Source organism: Orcinus orca, chromosome 18 (assembly GCF_937001465.1).
Source record: "Orcinus orca chromosome 18, mOrcOrc1.1, whole genome shotgun sequence".
Taxonomy (NCBI): domain Eukaryota; kingdom Metazoa; phylum Chordata; class Mammalia; order Artiodactyla; family Delphinidae; genus Orcinus; species Orcinus orca.
The window spans coordinates 69,172,862-69,190,876 of record NC_064576.1 but is presented as its reverse complement, the minus strand read 5'-3'; the positions used below and the strand labels follow the sequence as shown (position 1 = coordinate 69,190,876).

The 18,015-nt window shown below is 41.3% G+C and overlaps 1 protein-coding gene across 5 annotated transcripts in view; it reads right to left on the bottom strand.

Moving 5' to 3' along the window:
• STARD13 (StAR related lipid transfer domain containing 13) overlaps window positions 1-18,015 on the bottom strand; it is a 226,970-nt gene that overhangs the window by 23,814 nt on the left and 185,141 nt on the right. For 4 of the 5 annotated variants that reach the window (XM_033410143.2, XM_004282208.3, XM_049701355.1 and 1 more), the window contains exons 4-5: window positions 12,120-12,183; window positions 147-1,546 (exon numbers count right to left, since the gene is read on the bottom strand). In XM_033410143.2, the coding sequence (XP_033266034.1) occupies window positions 147-1,546; window positions 12,120-12,183 (1,464 nt within the window). Of the gene's footprint in view, window positions 1-146; window positions 1,584-12,119; window positions 12,184-18,015 lie in introns of those variants that run through there. The other variant, XM_049701356.1, reaches the window with a different exon arrangement.

The following is an 18,015-nucleotide window of genomic DNA, read 5'->3' as shown; positions in this document are numbered from 1 at the left end:
CTACTGTTCAAATAATCCCCAACCCCATACATCACTTAGGACAGTGTTAAATATTTAGAAGGTACTCTATAAATGTTTGTTAAATACATAGACCATAATTATTATGAAATGGATTAAACATCATTTCACAAAGTCATGCCACCAACCTGTTTGGCCTGGTCAGAGAGGCCCCTACTCCAGAGTCCCTCCTTTCTCTGACCCCAGCAGCCTCTGATTCATTAAGAGACGCTCCATCTCTTTCCACATCACTGGGTGTTGTCCGACCTTCGGAGACAGAATTGCCTTCGAAATCTAAGGTGATCTGACTAGGAGGGGGAAAGGGGCAGAAGCCAGCTTCTCCGGACAGTGCGTTATGTGCCTGCAGTTCAGGTAACAGGTTTTTGGACCAGTCATCCACTACCTCTTGGAGCCCGTTGACATGATGCAGAATGTCGTCCAAGTGAGGGAAGAGATCGTCCTTCTCCAAGTCCAAAAGATCCCCGGTGCTGGCATACAGGTGGGAGCCAGGGACGTTGTCATAGATGCTAACTCGACTCGCTCTGTGGCAGGACGCCATGAGCCTGGGCTCCCTGGCCCCAGGGCCCGGTCGTCTGCCCGGGGAGACGTTTCCAGTCCTCCAGTTAACCCCGCTGCTATTGTCTGTTGGTGAGAGGCTTTCGATAGAGAGCGCCTTGGGGAACGTGCCTGGTTTGTGGTCCTTGGGAATGTGCACCACCAAGTTCTCTTGGGAATGAAACTCGCGTGCGTGGTTTTGGTCCCCTGCACCCCGCAGTGCTGTCCCTGCCAGCACATCCAGGTCTTCTAAGTACATGCCCCCGCGCTTGTGGGCCTCCTGGCATCTTCGCTCCTTCAGGCCGGGCGTGCTCACCCCGCTGCTGCTGTTTTCCGACGGGCTGCTCTCACCGCTCCATTTGCTGGGGCCCGGAAGCCCTGTTTTGCAGGCAGCGGGGGGTGAGTTCTGGAGATCTCCATTTGGAATCTGGATGCACTGCATGGCCTTGAAGGACTCGGGCTCCTGCTGCAGCACCGGGCCGCTGATCACCAAGCCCCCGGTCCGCCCGGACCCCTTCTGCCTTCCTTGCGCTCCTTTCCCTCGCAGTGTTTCCATGCGTTTCAGAAAGGATTTGGCTCTGGCCCGGGAGGGCTTCTCATTCTTTGGGTGCAAAGGGTGCTGGAGACCGTCTCTGGGGGACGGCGGGAGGCTGCTGCCGCCCAGCGTGGCGTCCAGCATGGCTGGGCCGTGGGCGCAGTACTGCCCGGGGCCGTCCAAGGCCTCCCGGCCGGCGCCGTAGCTGCCCGGCTGGCTGCGGCCGTCGCTCCCGCCGCTGCTTTCGCTGTGAATGGAGCAGACCTCGGGCTCGCTCAGGTCGGTGAGGACGCTCTCACTGCTGGTCGTGTTTCTCATCGTAATGTCTCCTGACGACCCGTTTCTGTCTCCGCCGGGAAACACTGCGTGGAGGTCGTCCACGCGAGACCACCGGCGGCTGGTCCTTTGGAAAGTCCATTTGTTGCTGATGCAGAGATCTTCCTCATCAGAGTCGTCACCCTGGGAAACATCAAGGATGACGCGCATTTACAGGTGGCTGGGATGGAGAGGGGAATCTAGGTGAGCACAGGCACGGTACCCCCACCTCCTTTTTCTCCTTCCTTCCCTGTCGCGCGTGCTCTCTGGGTTTCCTGGGCACCTTCGCTGGGTCCCTCCACCGTCTTTATGGTCCCTACACCCTCTTCCTTCCCAGTAGCTGGAAGATTCCTTCCCAACCCGCAAAGCTCTCTTCCTTTCAGTTTGCCTTCCTTCCTCTCTGAGAAGCTTCCTTGCCTGATTACAAAGAGGGCGTAATTACCATCCTCGAGACAGCCTAAATATAAAACACCTGTAGTTCTCCTTTTCGCATAGAAACTTAATCCTGCCATAAAATGCATTTACTTCTTCCCTGAAACCTCTTCATGGAGCCCTAGGACCATATTTCCAGCTTCCCTCTTCTGAACCTCGGAGCCAACACTCCTTAGTCTCCCAGACTTGATTCTTAGCATATGTTCCCTGTGTAAGTTGACGGCAAAATTATCTCCGAACTCCTGGAAGTAGAAACTTGGGAGCTATTCTAGAGACCCCTGGTGGAGGAGAGTCCAACCCAGCCTGCACGGCCGGGCCGGCCTTCTTGGTTTTAATTAACCCTGAATTGGAGTGCCTTCGTAGGACACGCTTGTCCGGGTGCCGAGGCCCCACTGCTCTGCCCTGTCGTACCTGCTGCACCTCACACATTTCACTTACTTGTCTGGGTTCTGCCTGAATTCGTAGCCCCTGAGAGAGGAGAGTCTGGTTCCCAGAGATGGCTTTGTTTAGGCCATCTAAATAATTTCCTTCTGAGATGAACGGAATCATCTGCTCCTCCTTCTCCTCACCATGCGTATGACCAAGACCCAACTCCGAAATGATTCTCAGATCCGCTCCCCCACTCTTATCTTCCCTCCCATTCCCTAGTGCAGGTCCTTGGCACCTCTGGCTGGGTTATCACAGTAAAAACCAGGCCAGCATCTTCTCCATCTAAACAGCTTTCCAAGTGTAATCCAAGTACGATCACAGGATTTCCCAGTTTAGAAGCTTTCAGTTTCCCTCAGCCCTCCTAAGTGTTATTATGGCATTCGAAGCTCTTTTGACCTGATTGCAGTGTGCTTTACTTATTTCAGCTGTTCCTCCCAATCTTCCTGCATTCTGTTCTCTGATCTGCAACTACGCCCCAACACCCAGCTCTGTTACAGGATTAAGAGCCTAAGGGGTATATATGGTCCCCACATCCTTCCCTGGTCCCTGACCATTCTTGCGTACTCAGCTCATGTGTCCCTTTGAAGTCTTTCCTGACAGCCCCAAGGCAGTGACTGCACTCCCTCTGTACTCCTGTAGCATTAGGTTTAGATCTTTATTGTAGCATTTATTATAATACTAACTTAAACTCATGTCACAAGCACCCACTCTCAACATTTACAGGTAAGTTCATCAAGCATATAGTAACTGCTCTCTCTATATATATCTATGTGTGTGTGTGTGTGTGTGTGTGTGTGTGTGTAGTTAATTGGATTAAGTTTATTTCACTTTATTTTGACATCTGGTTCTAAGACCTGGTTCCCAGTGCAGGTAGTTAATACCAGTTAGACTTAGGTGACTGTACACAAGTTGCTTACTCTCTCCAAAGTAAGTTTTTATCATTTATAAAATGGGAGTAAAAATAGGCCCTGCCTCATAGGTTCGCTGTGGGGATTAAATGAAGTACTGCATTTAGTAGTCCCTCACTGAGGAGTATTTGTTCATTTGTTATTTTTCAGTGTCTGTTCAGTGGCTTCTTTGCGACCTGTCCGTGTAAGACAGATGGCTTATCTATCTTTCTACATATCTGACATCCACCTTATCTCCTCTGGACTTTGCAATATATTGTTTTCAAGGAAAAATAAACAGATGCTTAGTCAATAAATGTGGGATCTTCCCATTCTTATTTATTTCCTGAAAATCTAGGCTTACATGAGTTGGACTAAATGACACATTTGAAGTTTCAAGTATAAGGTGAAAGAAGGTAGAAAAGCACGGTACGCACAAAGAATTCCATAGCTGTGGGAACACAGTAGGAAATTAGCTCTGAGTTTTTAAAACGTTGTACAAAACTTAGGCGAAAGGGTTTAAAAATCGTACAAATGGAAAAAAAGGCAAGACTATATAGGATGATGAGTCAAAAATATACTTTCTTTGTAGCATTTTCTACTTCCTCTTTCCCTGTAATGGATACAATAAACCCTGAAATCTGAGAGTCATTTAAATATCAGGTACTGTGATAGGTTGAAGGTTGAGTTTATTGGATTTTCATGTCACATTTCAGGAAGCTAGTGAGGAGAAGTTGATATTAAGTAAGCATTCTGAAAAAGCCTTTTAGCAAATAGTTTCTGAGAAGGCAAAAGAAGGATATGCTTTTAAAGAAAATACAGATATTTAAAAATAGAAACTACAATATTTAGTGTTAGCTCCAACGAGCTCTCTAAAGCGAGCCCAAACTTGGTTACTGATGCTAGCAAACCACGTACTAGTTGGATAAGGACTTCTTTATGTTGGTTTAGAAAAGATGCCAAGCGGGCACTGTGGGCTGGGGATGGAAAGCCTGCCCCTGTCTGCTAGGCTCTAAAGAGCTTACTATACTAGCTGTGGGCAAAAAAGGGATATTTAAAACCCAACCAAGGCATATGAGAAAGTGGTAAACTCCTGGGAAAAAAGGCAAACAGTTCAGGGAAATTTTGCAGTATTTAGATGGTTTGAACCAAAACAAACAAACAAAAACCAAAGCAATAAAAACCAAAAATAAAACAGAGAAAAAAGAAAAAAATACCCATCTCCTTTAGTACCCTGTGCATGCAATTATCATAGTACATCCAAAGGGTACTGACATGATTCTGTGTCTGTTTTTCCCACTAGTGCAGGATCTTTGAAACTACTGATAGTGACATACAGTAAGAAATACATTTTTCAGTTATAAGATAAATAGGTACTAGAGATGCAATGTACAATGTGATAAATATAATGAACACGGATGTACGTTACATGTGAAAGTTGTTAAGAAAGTAAATCCTAACAGTTCTCATCACAAGGAAAAAAATTTTCTTTTTCTATTTCTTTCACATTGTATCTATATGGAATGATGGATATTCACTAAACTTATTGTGGGAATCATGATGCATGTAAGTCCAATCATGCTGTACACTTTAAACGTATATAGTGCTATACACCAATGATATCTCAATAAAAATGGAAGAAGCATAAAAGGAAGTAATCCATATACAGTACCTAGAACAGTATATGGAACATACTAAGTGTTCAATAAATGTTATCTGCTAATTTTAAAAAGTACATTTTCCATCACTACTCAAGGCCCACATACAAATTATGCTAAAGTGAAAGAAAGAAAGAAAGAAAGAAAGAAAGAAAGAAAGAAAGAAAGAAAGAAAGAAAAAGAAAGAAAGAAAAAAAGAAAGAAAGAAAGGGAAAGAAAGAAAGAAAGAAATTCGTATTATAATAATTATCTTTGTCCTCTGATACTTTATATTCTAGTTTAGTCTATTTCATTTTTTTTAAAAAAATGTTTGCAACCAACCAAATTCATTTGATAATCCACCAACAGGCCATGATTCACAGTATGAAAAACACTAGAGTTTTAGTTTTTTTATACATTCACGGCGTAGCAGATGGTCAGGCACATAGCAGACTCCCTGATAACTGTGAAAGTGTACTGATTGTTTAAGATGATCAGACTTCATCTGTTTTTTTTTAAGGCTAAAAACAAATAGTCTGTGATTATTTAGAAATGCAAAATGGAAACCTCTCGGAGTCAGATGTGTTTATGAGAAAAACACACCAAACTAACTTTATTCTCTTATCTTAATGATTTAGTAAACCATGGAAATACCATAGACGTGGAGTGTCTGGATTTCAGCCAGGAACTGACAAAAGGCTCTCATGATATTGTTGTGGCCAAGACGGCAAACTGCTGGAGGCTACAGAGCATTTTGTTAGTAGCTGGTTGAGTAACTCCATCAAAGAGTGTGATCAAACGACTGAAAGTAACTGAAGGAGAGATCTCTGGGGGGTGCTTTCAGGTTATGCCCATTTTAAGAATAACTTGAACGAGTCAGAAGAATTCATGTTTTTTAGATGTGAAGATGGCACAGATTATTCACTAAGTGATCTTGAGCAAGGCACCCACTTTGAGACTCAGTTTTCTCAGCTGTAAAATGGAAATGATAACAATACACATTTAGCATGGTTTGTCAACAGGATCAAATGAGATTATATATGAAAATGCCCGATAAATGTTAAAGTGCAAGATAAAACTAATTATTGTTGTTAGAGCATAGTGATATCGAGATGCATGAAGATCTTAACAGAATTGAAGGACAGCCTATTAATAAGATGAAATTTCATGAAGTAAAATATAAAGACCATAACTTCACAAATCTATTATAGGATGTGCAAGATGGAAAGGCTTGGTTCCTATTAATAGCCTTGAGAGTTGTAGCAGATTTAAGCTTAATATGAGTTAACCATGTAATGTGGCTACCAAACTATGATCACCCACATTAGTATACCTGACCAGAAGCATGAATCTCAATACTTGGAAGGTTGCAGACCCACTGTATTCTGCCTGGTCACATACATCAGGAACAATGAGCCACATTTTCAGGGGCACGTGGAAAGGGATTTACTCCTAGAGAAGAGTAATCGGAATGGCCAATGATCTAGACACCACAACCTTCTATGAAGGATGACTGAAAGAACTAATGGTTTGGTTTAGAAAGAAGGAACTCAAGAGCAGTGCTACTCGAAGTGTGGTTAAGGGGTTGACAGTCCTCAAACTTACTAGTCTTCACTGAGATAAGTTCAGACGTTGAGAGTAAGCATTAAAACCATTTGTCACCATTTGGCAAGGCTGTGCTATACGAGTTCATGATCAGTGGACTTGTCTTATTGAACAGGGTTGAGACCAGCTTGGGTGTTGGGCGCAGCAGGTTATAATGTGTGACGTTTCAAGATTAGTTTATCTACCATAACCCAAAGTGTATAATGTACAGGATCCACTGTTTTACAGAAAGATAATTGCAGAAGTTGGATAGTAATGAAAGATTGAAGATGAATTTTGAAAATACAGCATCACTTACTTCATTTTGAATGAAAGGTAAAAAAAATAGCCAAAACTTTAAAGAATTACTTTAAGACTTCTTTGATTCCACTCAACATATTCTGTGAGATGGGTTTCTTTATGATGACTAGTATTAAAACAAAGAAACAGGGACTTCCCTGGTGGTGCAGTGGTTAAGAATCCGCCGGCCAATGCAGGGGACACAGGTTCAAGCCCTGGTCCAGGAAGATCCCACATGCCGCGAAGCAACTAAGCCTGCGTGCCACAACTACTGAGCCTGCGAACCACAACTACTAAGCCTGCATGCCTAGAGCCCATGTGCCACAACAAGAGAAGCTACTGCAATGAGAATCCAGCACACTGCAAAGAAGAGTAGCCCCGCTCTCTGCAACTAGAGAAAGCCTGAGTGCAGCAATGAAGACCCACACAGCCAAAAAACAAAATAAAACAAAACAAAAAAACAAAGAAACATTTTAGATATGCATTTTTCCCTGTGAGTAGTGTTGCTGTCAATCCAACCTAAATTAGATAACAAGCAAAAAACTCACTGTCAGGAATACTTATAGTCATAGTGTTTGATCGAAATGTGCGTACAGACATTTAACATGGGGAATTTCAAAGTTAACTTTTTGTTTAGTTCTGACAGCTGAACAACAAAAAAAGTTATAAGTGCAATCATGATTCTTCATATTAATAGCCTAAGTATACTTTTAATAAAAATATGAATAATTTTTGTAATTCTTTTCTATTTCCTGTTATATTTGTTCCAATTATATTTATTGGGATGCAATTTTGTATCTGTAGAGTCTAATAAAACATTTAGGCTTGTATTTTCTATAACCTTTTATCATTTCATATTTCTAATAATTCCTTTGTAGTGAATTTTACAAACGTTATCTTGGTCAGTGGCAGACTGGAAATTAAAAAAAGAAAAATCAGTCACCATAGACAGTTTAAGAGACTTTGTTCTAGATTGAGCAAAGGTCAGAAAACTTTCTGTAAAGGGTCAGATAGTAAATATTTTAGATTTACAGGCCATCCAGTCTGTCACAACTACTCAACTCTGCCTTTGCAGCCAAAAGAATGGGTGTGGCTTTGTTCCAATACAACTTTCTTTACAAAAGCAGGAGCACTAGTTTGCTGACCCCGGATCTAGAGGAAGGGGAAATCCATATTCTGTGCTTCTCCAGAGAAAACAGCTGGAATCAGATGGGCAAATTTACATAGAATCAGCTTTTAGCTTATTATATGGAAGACTTCTGGTAATTAGGAAAAACCAAACTGCCTTGCAATATAATGAACTCATCACGTCTAGATGCTTACAAACAGAGCCTGAGTGAATTATGATAGATGCTCTAAAAGTATATCCTGTACTGGATGGGAGACTGGAAAAGATGAGCGAAGATCTAACTCAAAGATCCTATGGTTCTAGGACATTCACGTGCAACAGTCTTCAATTCAAGACTGTATACTCTCCAGCCAAGCGAATGATGGAATGAAATGTAACTTCTTTCATGTGACGCTGCTGTTCGGAGCTGCCAGGAGGTGTCTTATTTGGTGGGAGATTTGAGGTTGTGAAAGGCAGGGGGGCCGGTGGGGTGGATTGGGAGGCAGAAGTCAGGCTCCCTGACGACACCCGCAGCTCCTTTGAAATGCCCACGGCATCCAGGCCGGGAGGTGCTGGCTGCAACGTGGCAATTAGTCATTGTTTCTGTGTGGCTTTCCACCTTTGGCCATGATTTCAGAGAGCTTTGTTAAAACTATAACTTAAACCAGAAACTTCTTTTGAAGCTGCTCTTTCTCCCCTGGGAAATCTTAGGTAAGAGTCCTGTGTTCGTGCGCGTCCCTCTCTTTCCTCATCTAACAGAGATCCTTATGGGAGTTCGGTCTCTGACTTTAGCTTTGTACTCAGAGCTAAGCACTATCGCATAAACACTAACCATAATTAGGGGATTTCAGTGTTGTCATAAAGCAAGTGTGAATTCTGTAGGTAATAATGAAGAGAAACACTTTTCTGAGAAAGATCAGCTTTGCAAGTGCCTTGGGGTTTTTAATTTAGATGAAACGCCAGTGTTTGGCTTTTTCTAAAAAATGAGAACATTCTTAGCTGAAATTATATATGCTTCAGAGACAAATGCCAACCAGACACTGCAAAAGAAAGAATTTTGTATTTTTTTAAACAAAATTTGACCATCTCTTTCCGCTGGAAACAGGAGCCCATACAAGTCCACAGCCGTGAGAGGCGGCTAATGCATAGTTACACAGAAATTTAGACGTTTATCTTCCATTACAGTTGACTGGAGCTGAGCGGCTGAGCCCTCCAGTTCAGAAGCAGGGACCTGCCACTTGCAGCGCTGCAGGGGGAGGAGCCTGAGGCCCGAGGCAGACAACTGCTGACGTCCCCAGGCTCTCAGAAATGCCGGGTTTTAGTGAGTCTTTCAGTGAGGAGCCTGGCCAAGACTGAGGACACTCTTCTCCACCTGACTCTCACAGGGAAGGTAATCTCGATCTTTAGAGGACTGCTTCTCTCTTCTGCAAAGTGGTAAGGTGCGATTTCATTTCTCCTGGTGCTTTACAAGCGAGTGGCATTTGATGTACAGGAAAAGTACATGCCTAAGTAAGTATGAATGAGGCTTCACCATCTTTATGTATTTGTGGATTCTCTTTTTTTTTTTTTTTCTGCCTTGGGTCAACCCACCAAACTCTTCAGAATTAAACAGAATTAAATGAGAACCAAGTTCAGAGCAGAGCAATGAGATTCATGACTCATTCACTATGAGAGATCCAGAGATAAATTTCCGTGAAGACATTAAATAAATCATGGACTTGAGTACAAGACAGCAAGAAATATCCTTCTTCTAAAACAACAATAAAAATACATAATTGTATGTATTGCTGAGGAAACCCTTCCAGGTCTCAGGCCAAGGGTCAGAAGCTCATGCCAATACATTTCTGAATATCTCTGAAAGGCCAGGAGGGGCAGTTTGCGGCCAGAATAGCTGGGCTCAGATCCTGCCTCTGCTGTTTCTTCGTGGCTCTGGGCAGGTTACTCATCTTCCCTGCCCTTCAACCTCTGCATCTGTGACACGGGGTTAGTGATGAGGAATAGTGCCTGGCACAGAGCGGGCACCGCGGGAGCTCATTAACCACACCACAGAGCACTGAGCAAGCACACACGGCCCTTCTGAGGCCCAATGGTCCTGAAGGGAGAAGAATGACTGTGGCCCTGGACGGCTAAGCCATTTGGGGATGACATTCTGCAGCATTAAACATGTCTGGGCCTCTGCAGATTAGAGATGAACATTATATTTCTATTTCTTGGATTGATTAAAATGGGGACATACCCAGAGGAAATGCTACTGTCTTTTTTTTCCTTCTTCCAAACAAACTAATTCCAAAGTTGGTTGAAGCTCCCTGTGGTGCTTGGTTCGCGAGTTTCATTTTCTATTTTTGATCATTTGGCCTAGTCCTAGCCTGTATTTATTTTTGGCATTTTTTTGCAGTAAAATAAAGGACTAGCCTATGACTCGGGCAAGGGACAGATCATGGGAACACGTGCCACCACCAGGGTCTCCTGCATAGTTGCTTAGACCACAGTCACAGATGCTGGTCATGACTGAGATTCACAAGTGGGTGGAGATCACCTACTGGATTTATTTATTTCAAAATTCAGGCCGTGAGTCCCCAGTTTACAATGTGGAAAGCTATGTTTTATTCAAGTGCATGCATCTGCGGGGCCTACAGCTAAGTAGGGGCTGTAAGAGTGTGTGCCACTATATCCAACATAAGGAATAAATTAAGAATGTCAGAATACTGAAGTGACCAATTTACAGAGGAGCTTTTGTGAAGGTAACAGAGTCTAACAAATGTTATTCAAGCCTATCTCACATGTGGCTTTTGAAATGCCGGCAATAAGGGAAGAATCCAATCACACCACTTGGTTGAAAACAAATCCTGTTGTTAGTTTTTGGCATTTGCTTTTGTGACACACAGCAGCTAAGGATCTGCACCGGCAGTGTACAGACCAGCCACACAGGCGTGGCTACGCTCGGTTTAATAAGAACCATGTGTTACAAGCAAACAGTGTGTATGCTTCTCAAGGGGTCTATTCAGCCAGATAGCTGTTGGGATGTTTATTCCCACATTTACAATTTTTCTTTGACCTGGACAAATTGCTCATGTTTTAATATATTCTCTGGATATTGTTTTTCACCATTTTACCTCCTTAGCTTAAATCTTTGGCTCCCAGCTCAAACCCTAAACTGTTTTGAAGGTGAGGTCAACCAGAATTCATTTGCGCTTTTTTTGGGTGCTGTTTTAGAGCATAAATTCAGGTTAAAGTTATTTTTAAAGATTAGGTTACTCAGGAGTGACTTAAAATCCATGGGCTGTAATGACTTCTCTGTATAGACCAGAATAAAGAACACTTTCTTTTGACTCAAAGATGTTTTCTCTGCTTCTTCAAAATATACTAAGACTTGACTTGTTACATACTGAAGATGTGAAATGAAAAAAGTAGGCAACGATTTCAATTCTGAGTTTCCTAAAAGGATCAATTCAGTGAGAAAGAGAGGTCTTTCAGTGCAGTGGTTAGGGGCCTCGGTTTTGGAGTTAGACACACCTGAAATTGAAACCCTGCTCCTCCACTGGTTGAAAGATCACGGGCAAGGGACTTAACCTGTTCAGGTTTTATTTTCCTTCTCTAGAAAACAGAGAATCCCTATCACAATGGATTAAATGCCATAACATAGCTCGTGGAAAACAGTAAGTGCTCAATAAAGTACAGCTTTGTTTCAGAACCAAAATCTCCTGTCTTATTCCTACAGAGGGAAGAGCACGTGCAAAGTCCTAGAAGAGGGAGGGAGCATAGTGGCTCGTAAAACTGAAGGACATTCCCTGTGACCAGAGAAAAGTGCAAGGGGCGAGAATCGAGAGATGCGGCAGGTTCTGAATCTTGCTGTTACACTCTCCCCCCAACCCCTCAACCATGATGAAACAAACCTGCCTGACAATGAATGCATCTTGACTGCACTTGAAAATAAAATGCCACAGGAAAGAATGAGGCAGAAGACACTTGGCCCCATAGATTCTTTTCTGCATTCTCTTAATCTACAAATCACTGTGGAGAATTTGGGTCTAATATGGAGTGGATATTTACAACTAAAACTTCTGAAAGATTATCATAAACAATTAAGGCATTTTACATTTTTATGCAAACCCTCTGATAAAACTAAATCAAAATGAAACAGTGAAACAAACAGACGTCAGCCTAGATATATAACAGACTTACTTATGATGTTTATGATATAATGGGATATTTGGAGAACAAACACTGATGGTCGGGCATTTCAGAATTTTGCTTCAGTTCGTGTTGTTTTTCATTTGTGAATGCAAGCTTCTCCTATTGGTATAGCCATGGTCTCAGTAAGGTGTAGTAAGCTTACCTACCTTTTTCCTTTGGAAGTTCACATCAAGTTTCATTGAGGCACACTTGTTCAAGGTATTTAGTCGTCTAAAAAGAAAGAAAAATGTGATGATTGCTACCATTAATGAACCTAAATCTTCCTTCCAGTTTGATAATTCTCATTGATTGCCAGTGAAGTTGAAAGTGCAGAAGCAACCAATCACGTCCGAAGAAAGGACTGTACCCAGAGAAGGTACACAGTAAAAGAGTTCCCATTTGTTCTCTAGCCTCCAGACCTGAGAGGACCTTCCATGAAGCCTACCAATCCCTGCCCCTTCCCTTTCCTGGCTTCTCTTTCCACTATTCTTGGAAGCTGTGAGCACTTAGTTTTAGCCATACTTTCACCAGTCCCTCAATTCGTCTGCCACCTTGACCTTCCATCCAGTCTGTCCTACTAATTCCCCAAATTTGGATCAACTCAACCATCTGTCTTCTCTTCTGCTCTTGTGTAATAGTGCTGAATTACACATGCCATGGACTGAACTGTGTCCTCCTCAAACTCATACACTGAAGCCCTAAATCCCAATGTGATTGTATTTGGAGTAAGAAGTAATAAAGGTTAAATGAAGTCATAGGGTGGAGCCCTGATCCAACAAGATTAATGTCTGTAAAGGAAGAGACACCAGAGCACTCCCTCCCTCTCTCTCAATCCGCCACGGGAGGACAGGGCAAGAAGGTGGCTGTCTGCAAGCCAGGAGGAAAGTCCTTACCAGGAACCGAACCCTGTTGGTGCCTTGATCTTGGACTTTCCAGCCTCCAGAACTGTGAGAAAATAAACCTCTGTTGTTTAAGACACCCAGTCTGTGGTATTTTGTTATGGCAGCCCGTGCTGACTAATATATACATTTTGAAATTCTCCCTCAGCTGGGCTCATCAAATTGCTACCCAGCATTTATTTCATTTTTGGTCTCTAGTCAGCATCCATTCTCAGAGAATGAAAACTATCTAATCCCTCAACAGATGACTTAGCCACGACTGCCAGTGGGAAAATACAGCTTAAGTCACTAATTCTTTTAACAATTCTTTCCTTCATCATATAAAAGAGATGCTCCTATTCTTTTTCAAAGCTAACACTTTATCATGTGTCTGATTTCAACATCCACCACTTCATTGGGACTTTGACACCTCATTTATTCCCTCTCACCTCAGCAGACTCTTCACTGTTTTTTTCTCTAAGCTCATCCCTGTCATGAACAAACTGACTAACCAATTAGTTAGCAACCTAAATAACCATAATCAAGCAAACTACCAATTTTCCTTCAATCTTATCTTTCCATCAAGCAACTCTACTCACCATCCTGACATCCCCTTCCTTATATTATTCAGTTTGCTGAGAACATCCTTAATTTTCATTCACTCTTCAACCCACTGCAATCTAATTTCATGAAATTCTCTTTGCAAATGCCTTTATTATTTTGTTTTATTTGATTTTTTTTTAAATTATAGCATATGGTTTAAGGAGTCAAACATTACCCCTCACGTCCTTTTCCATTTACCAGTCTTTGGAGGCAACTTTTTAAAGTGTTTCTTTTGGTGTTTACTTCCAGCAACATGTATATGCTGTTACTTCTTCATTTTTCAGTTTAAGCCATTATCTATTGACGTTGTTCTATGAAAGATAAAGGTTTTTTTTACTATGCATTCCCCCCTCATCCTCCTACATGCACATTTGTACCCTTTGCCTCTTATATACTTGTCATAATTTTGTAATTTTTTGATAAATCAATATTTAGTGTTTATTTTCTATGACCATGTAAATGCTATTCACATGTATATCATGCTCTGATTACTTTTCCTTTCATTCTAAACTTTTCATTATCCCAGGAGTTAATAAGCATCTTATTTGTTTCCTCAGTTTTCTGTGTACTTATCCTTAAATTCAAACTCAGACACTTCCCTAATTATCTAAATGTGTTAAAATATATCAGTCTATCTAATTTCCTTGGAGATGTCTTTCTCAGAGCCTTCTGACCTGTTCTAGTTGGGGTTGCTATATATATTTTTTCTTTTTAAGTCATGGGCTGATTAGATTTCTCAGAACTCAGATTCTTCTTGAGTGTGTTTTCCAGTGCTCTGGAGCTGAGTTACAAAAGAGGCCTGGGGATCTCAATATTTGGAATATAGGTAGACTGTCAATGGAGCCCCCATTTTCAATAGAGTATTCCATTTTCAGCAGTGTCTGATGTCCCTCGGTCCAGCCTCTCCAGAGAATAAACTTCCAGTCTTGTGCTGATGGTTAGGGAGAGAAGTCAGCAAGATTTAGCTTGCGGAGTGGATCAACGGCTCTACCTACTCTAAAATAGAATTTCAGGACTTCCCTGGTGGTTCAGTGGGTAAGACTCCGTGTTCCCAAAGCAGGGGGCCTGGGTTCGATCCCTGGTCAGGAAACTAGATCCCACATGCATGCCACAACTAAGAGTCCGCATGTCGCAACTAAGAATCGCACGCCACAACTAAGAAGTCTGCATGCTGTAACTAAGAGCCCTCATGCCACAACTAAGAGTTGGCACGCCGCAACAAAAGATCCTGCATGCTGCAACGAAGATCCTGTGAGCCACAGCTAAGACCTGGTGCAGCCAAAAATAATTAATAAATAAATAAATATTTTTAAAAATAAAATAGAATTTCAAACAACCCTCTTCTTTTTTTTGTATAAATTTTTAAAATTTTATTTTATTTTTATTTTTGGCTGCGTTGGGTCTTCGTTGCTGCGTGCGCGCTTTCTCTAGTTGCGGGGAGCGGGGCCACTCTTCGTTGTGGTGCACGGGCTTCTCACTGCGGTGGCTTCTCCTGTTGTGCAGCATGGGCTCTAAGCATGCGGGCTTCAGTAGTTGCAGCACCTGGGCTCAGTAGTTGTGGCTCACAGGCTCTAGAGCGCAGGCTCAGTAGTTGTGGCACACGGGCTTAGTTGCTCCACGGCATGTGGGATCTTCCCGGACCAGGGCTTGAACCTGTGTCCCCTGCACTGGCAGGCAGATTCTTAATCAGTGCGCCACCAGGGAAGTCCCAACCCTCTTCTTTTTGACTCACCTTCAATCTCACTTCACATTTTGGATTTTTAGGATTTCTGTAGTGAAAATTGAGTTATTTTATGACTTTGTCCACTGACCATTTAGATTTTGTTTCTTGGGCTTGTCAAATCCTCTACCACATATTTTTGTTTTTCTGCTTTGAAAATTTGGTAACTGTGATTTCTCTCTCTCTGTATGGACATTTGCTTTCATAAAGGAATATCTCTCTGTAAATTAGTGGAAATTTAGAAGCAGCAAATTCAGTTGCAAAACCTCCCATCTTTGACCAATGACTTTTTTTTTGTATTCTGGTTATACATAGATCTTAAGTTTTCAGTTCAATGAGTTTTGGCAATTGTAACTACCCTCGAACAAGATAAAGAACACTTCTTGACATCAGAAGGTCCTCCTGTGCTCCTTACTGTCAGTTTTCCCTACCACCACATCCCCTCCTGCCACTCCCAGTCATCGTATAAACGGGGTCATACCGTATGTATTCTGTGTGTGTCTGGCTTTTTTCACTCATCACAATGTTTTTGACATTAATTTGTGTTGTGTATAGCAATAATCATTCCTTTTAACTACTGAGTAGTATTCTATGGTATGAAGATATGGTATGAAGTGTCCATGGGTTTACCCCATGGACACTGGGCTCTTTCCAGTTTTGACCAATGAGTTTTTAATCACCAAATTCCATAGTCTCTTTCTAGCAAAGACCTATTTGTAGCAATGGGCCTAATTGGCACTCACCTTCCTTGAAACTCTTCTGGTCTTCGGCATTCAAGGTGATGAATTCTCTCATCTCTCTAAACACTATCTCCTTCCTGTCACCAAGCAATACTTGCACCTTAACTATTGATATTTTTTAGAATTCAGACTGGGGTTCTTGTTCTTTTTACTCTGCATGAGCATAATGAGATATCTCATCTTAAAATAAACTAGACTCTGATGATGCCCATCCTCTTTCTCTAGCGTGGACATCTCACCTGAGCTCCAGAGGTACATTCCCAACTACTCACTAGTCTCATCCATCTGTGGGGTCCTCCTGGCCCTTCCAACACACCTATTAAAACTGAACTTGCTGCATTCTCTTCAAAACCTGTTTTTCCTATTTAAAGTCTTGTCTTGATTAAGAGCATCACCACTAAGCCACCCAAACCAGAAAATGGAGTCAACTTGAGACCCTTCTTCTTCAAGGTCTACATTCATTTGAGCGTCAAGTCCTATCAATTATACCTCCATGATATCTTTGAAATCTTGCCTCTCCTTGGTCCCGCTCAGTCCCTTCTCACCTTTTTCTTAGAGTCAGGCAACAGCCTTTTAAATTGGTTTCACTAATGCTTCACATTGAAACCAGTTCTATTTCTCAACTTTTTATCATGTCACTTATTTACTTAAAATTATTTGATGACTATATTCATTTTCAGCCATCTCCAGTTTGCCCACTCACTAGACATTCATTAGTGTCAAATATGATAGGCAGTTATGGATTAGAAGCTGACCATCTAGTCTGAAGCTGGCTTCTGCAGGTTCTTGGCCTTTGCTCCTATAACTGACAGCCTGTTTTTTTTGGCCAGTTCCACATGTATTAACGTCTCTACCTAAGAGCTAAGAGTGGTATGTTAAATGCATTATATACTGTTGACCTTTGAACAATATAGGTTTGAATTGTGTGGGTCCACTCACACACACACCTTTTTTTTTCAATAAATATATCGGAAAATATTTTGAGATCTGCAACATTTTGAAAAAACTTGCAGATGAACTCCTTAGCCTAGAAATATCGAAAAAATTGAGAAAAAGGTATGTCATGAATGCATAAAATACATGTAGATACTAGTCTATCCTTACATAGGCACAAGGTGATATTTAATATAAAATCAGCAATGTATTAGTTTTCTTGCTGTTTTATAACTTTGCTTTCAAAAAATCACATTACCATACAATATGCCTCTTTCTCATAATTGGAGAAATTGCATATCAGTCTATCATCACAAGGAAGTGGTTTTCAAAAAAAGTAACAATGTTTCCAGTACTGGACTATGAATATAGATGCAGTACTTATGCCATAAAAATTTTATAATGATTCATTCATTAGTGTGTAGGCTAAGCTACCGTGATGCAATCCTGTCAATTAAACTAGGCTACCATAAGGCAATCATATTGCTGCTTCTTTGTTAACACGTGAATCATTATACCTCTAAATAAATATGAATTTCTTTTTCACATTATCTTTTCATTTTTGATGTGTTAGTAACATGTATAACATCTGCAATGTTTTGTATCATATAAAGCAATATTCATGTAGGTACCAACACACGTCTTGTAAGCAGACGACATGGACTTACAGTATCGAAAAATACAGTACAGCACTGTAAATGTACTTTCTCCTTCTTATGATTTTCTTAATAACATTTTCTTTTGTCTAGCTTACTCTATTGTAAGAATACAATATATAACACATATACAAAATATGTGTTAATTGACTGTTTATGTTATTGGTAAGGCTTCTGATCAACAGTAGGCTATTAGTTAAAATTTTAGGGAACCAAAAGTTAAATGTGAATTTTGACTTAGTGGGGGGTCAGCAACCCTAGCTCTTGCATTGTTCAAGAGTCAACTGTACATCGGTCAAGGCATATATATATATATATATCTCCTCACTTGGAAGTTCTGATATATACCTAAATAAGTTGATGTTTCTCATTGGCAGCTCTGTAATAGGTTTGTTTAGGAAGGATTCTCTGTTATTTATAAAATTTACTTATCTAACAAACCTGTTATTCCATTATGGTTTGGAAACACAAACTATTTTATTCTACACAAAAGTTTTTTACCTACTGCATATACAAAAGTCATCAAATGGTTC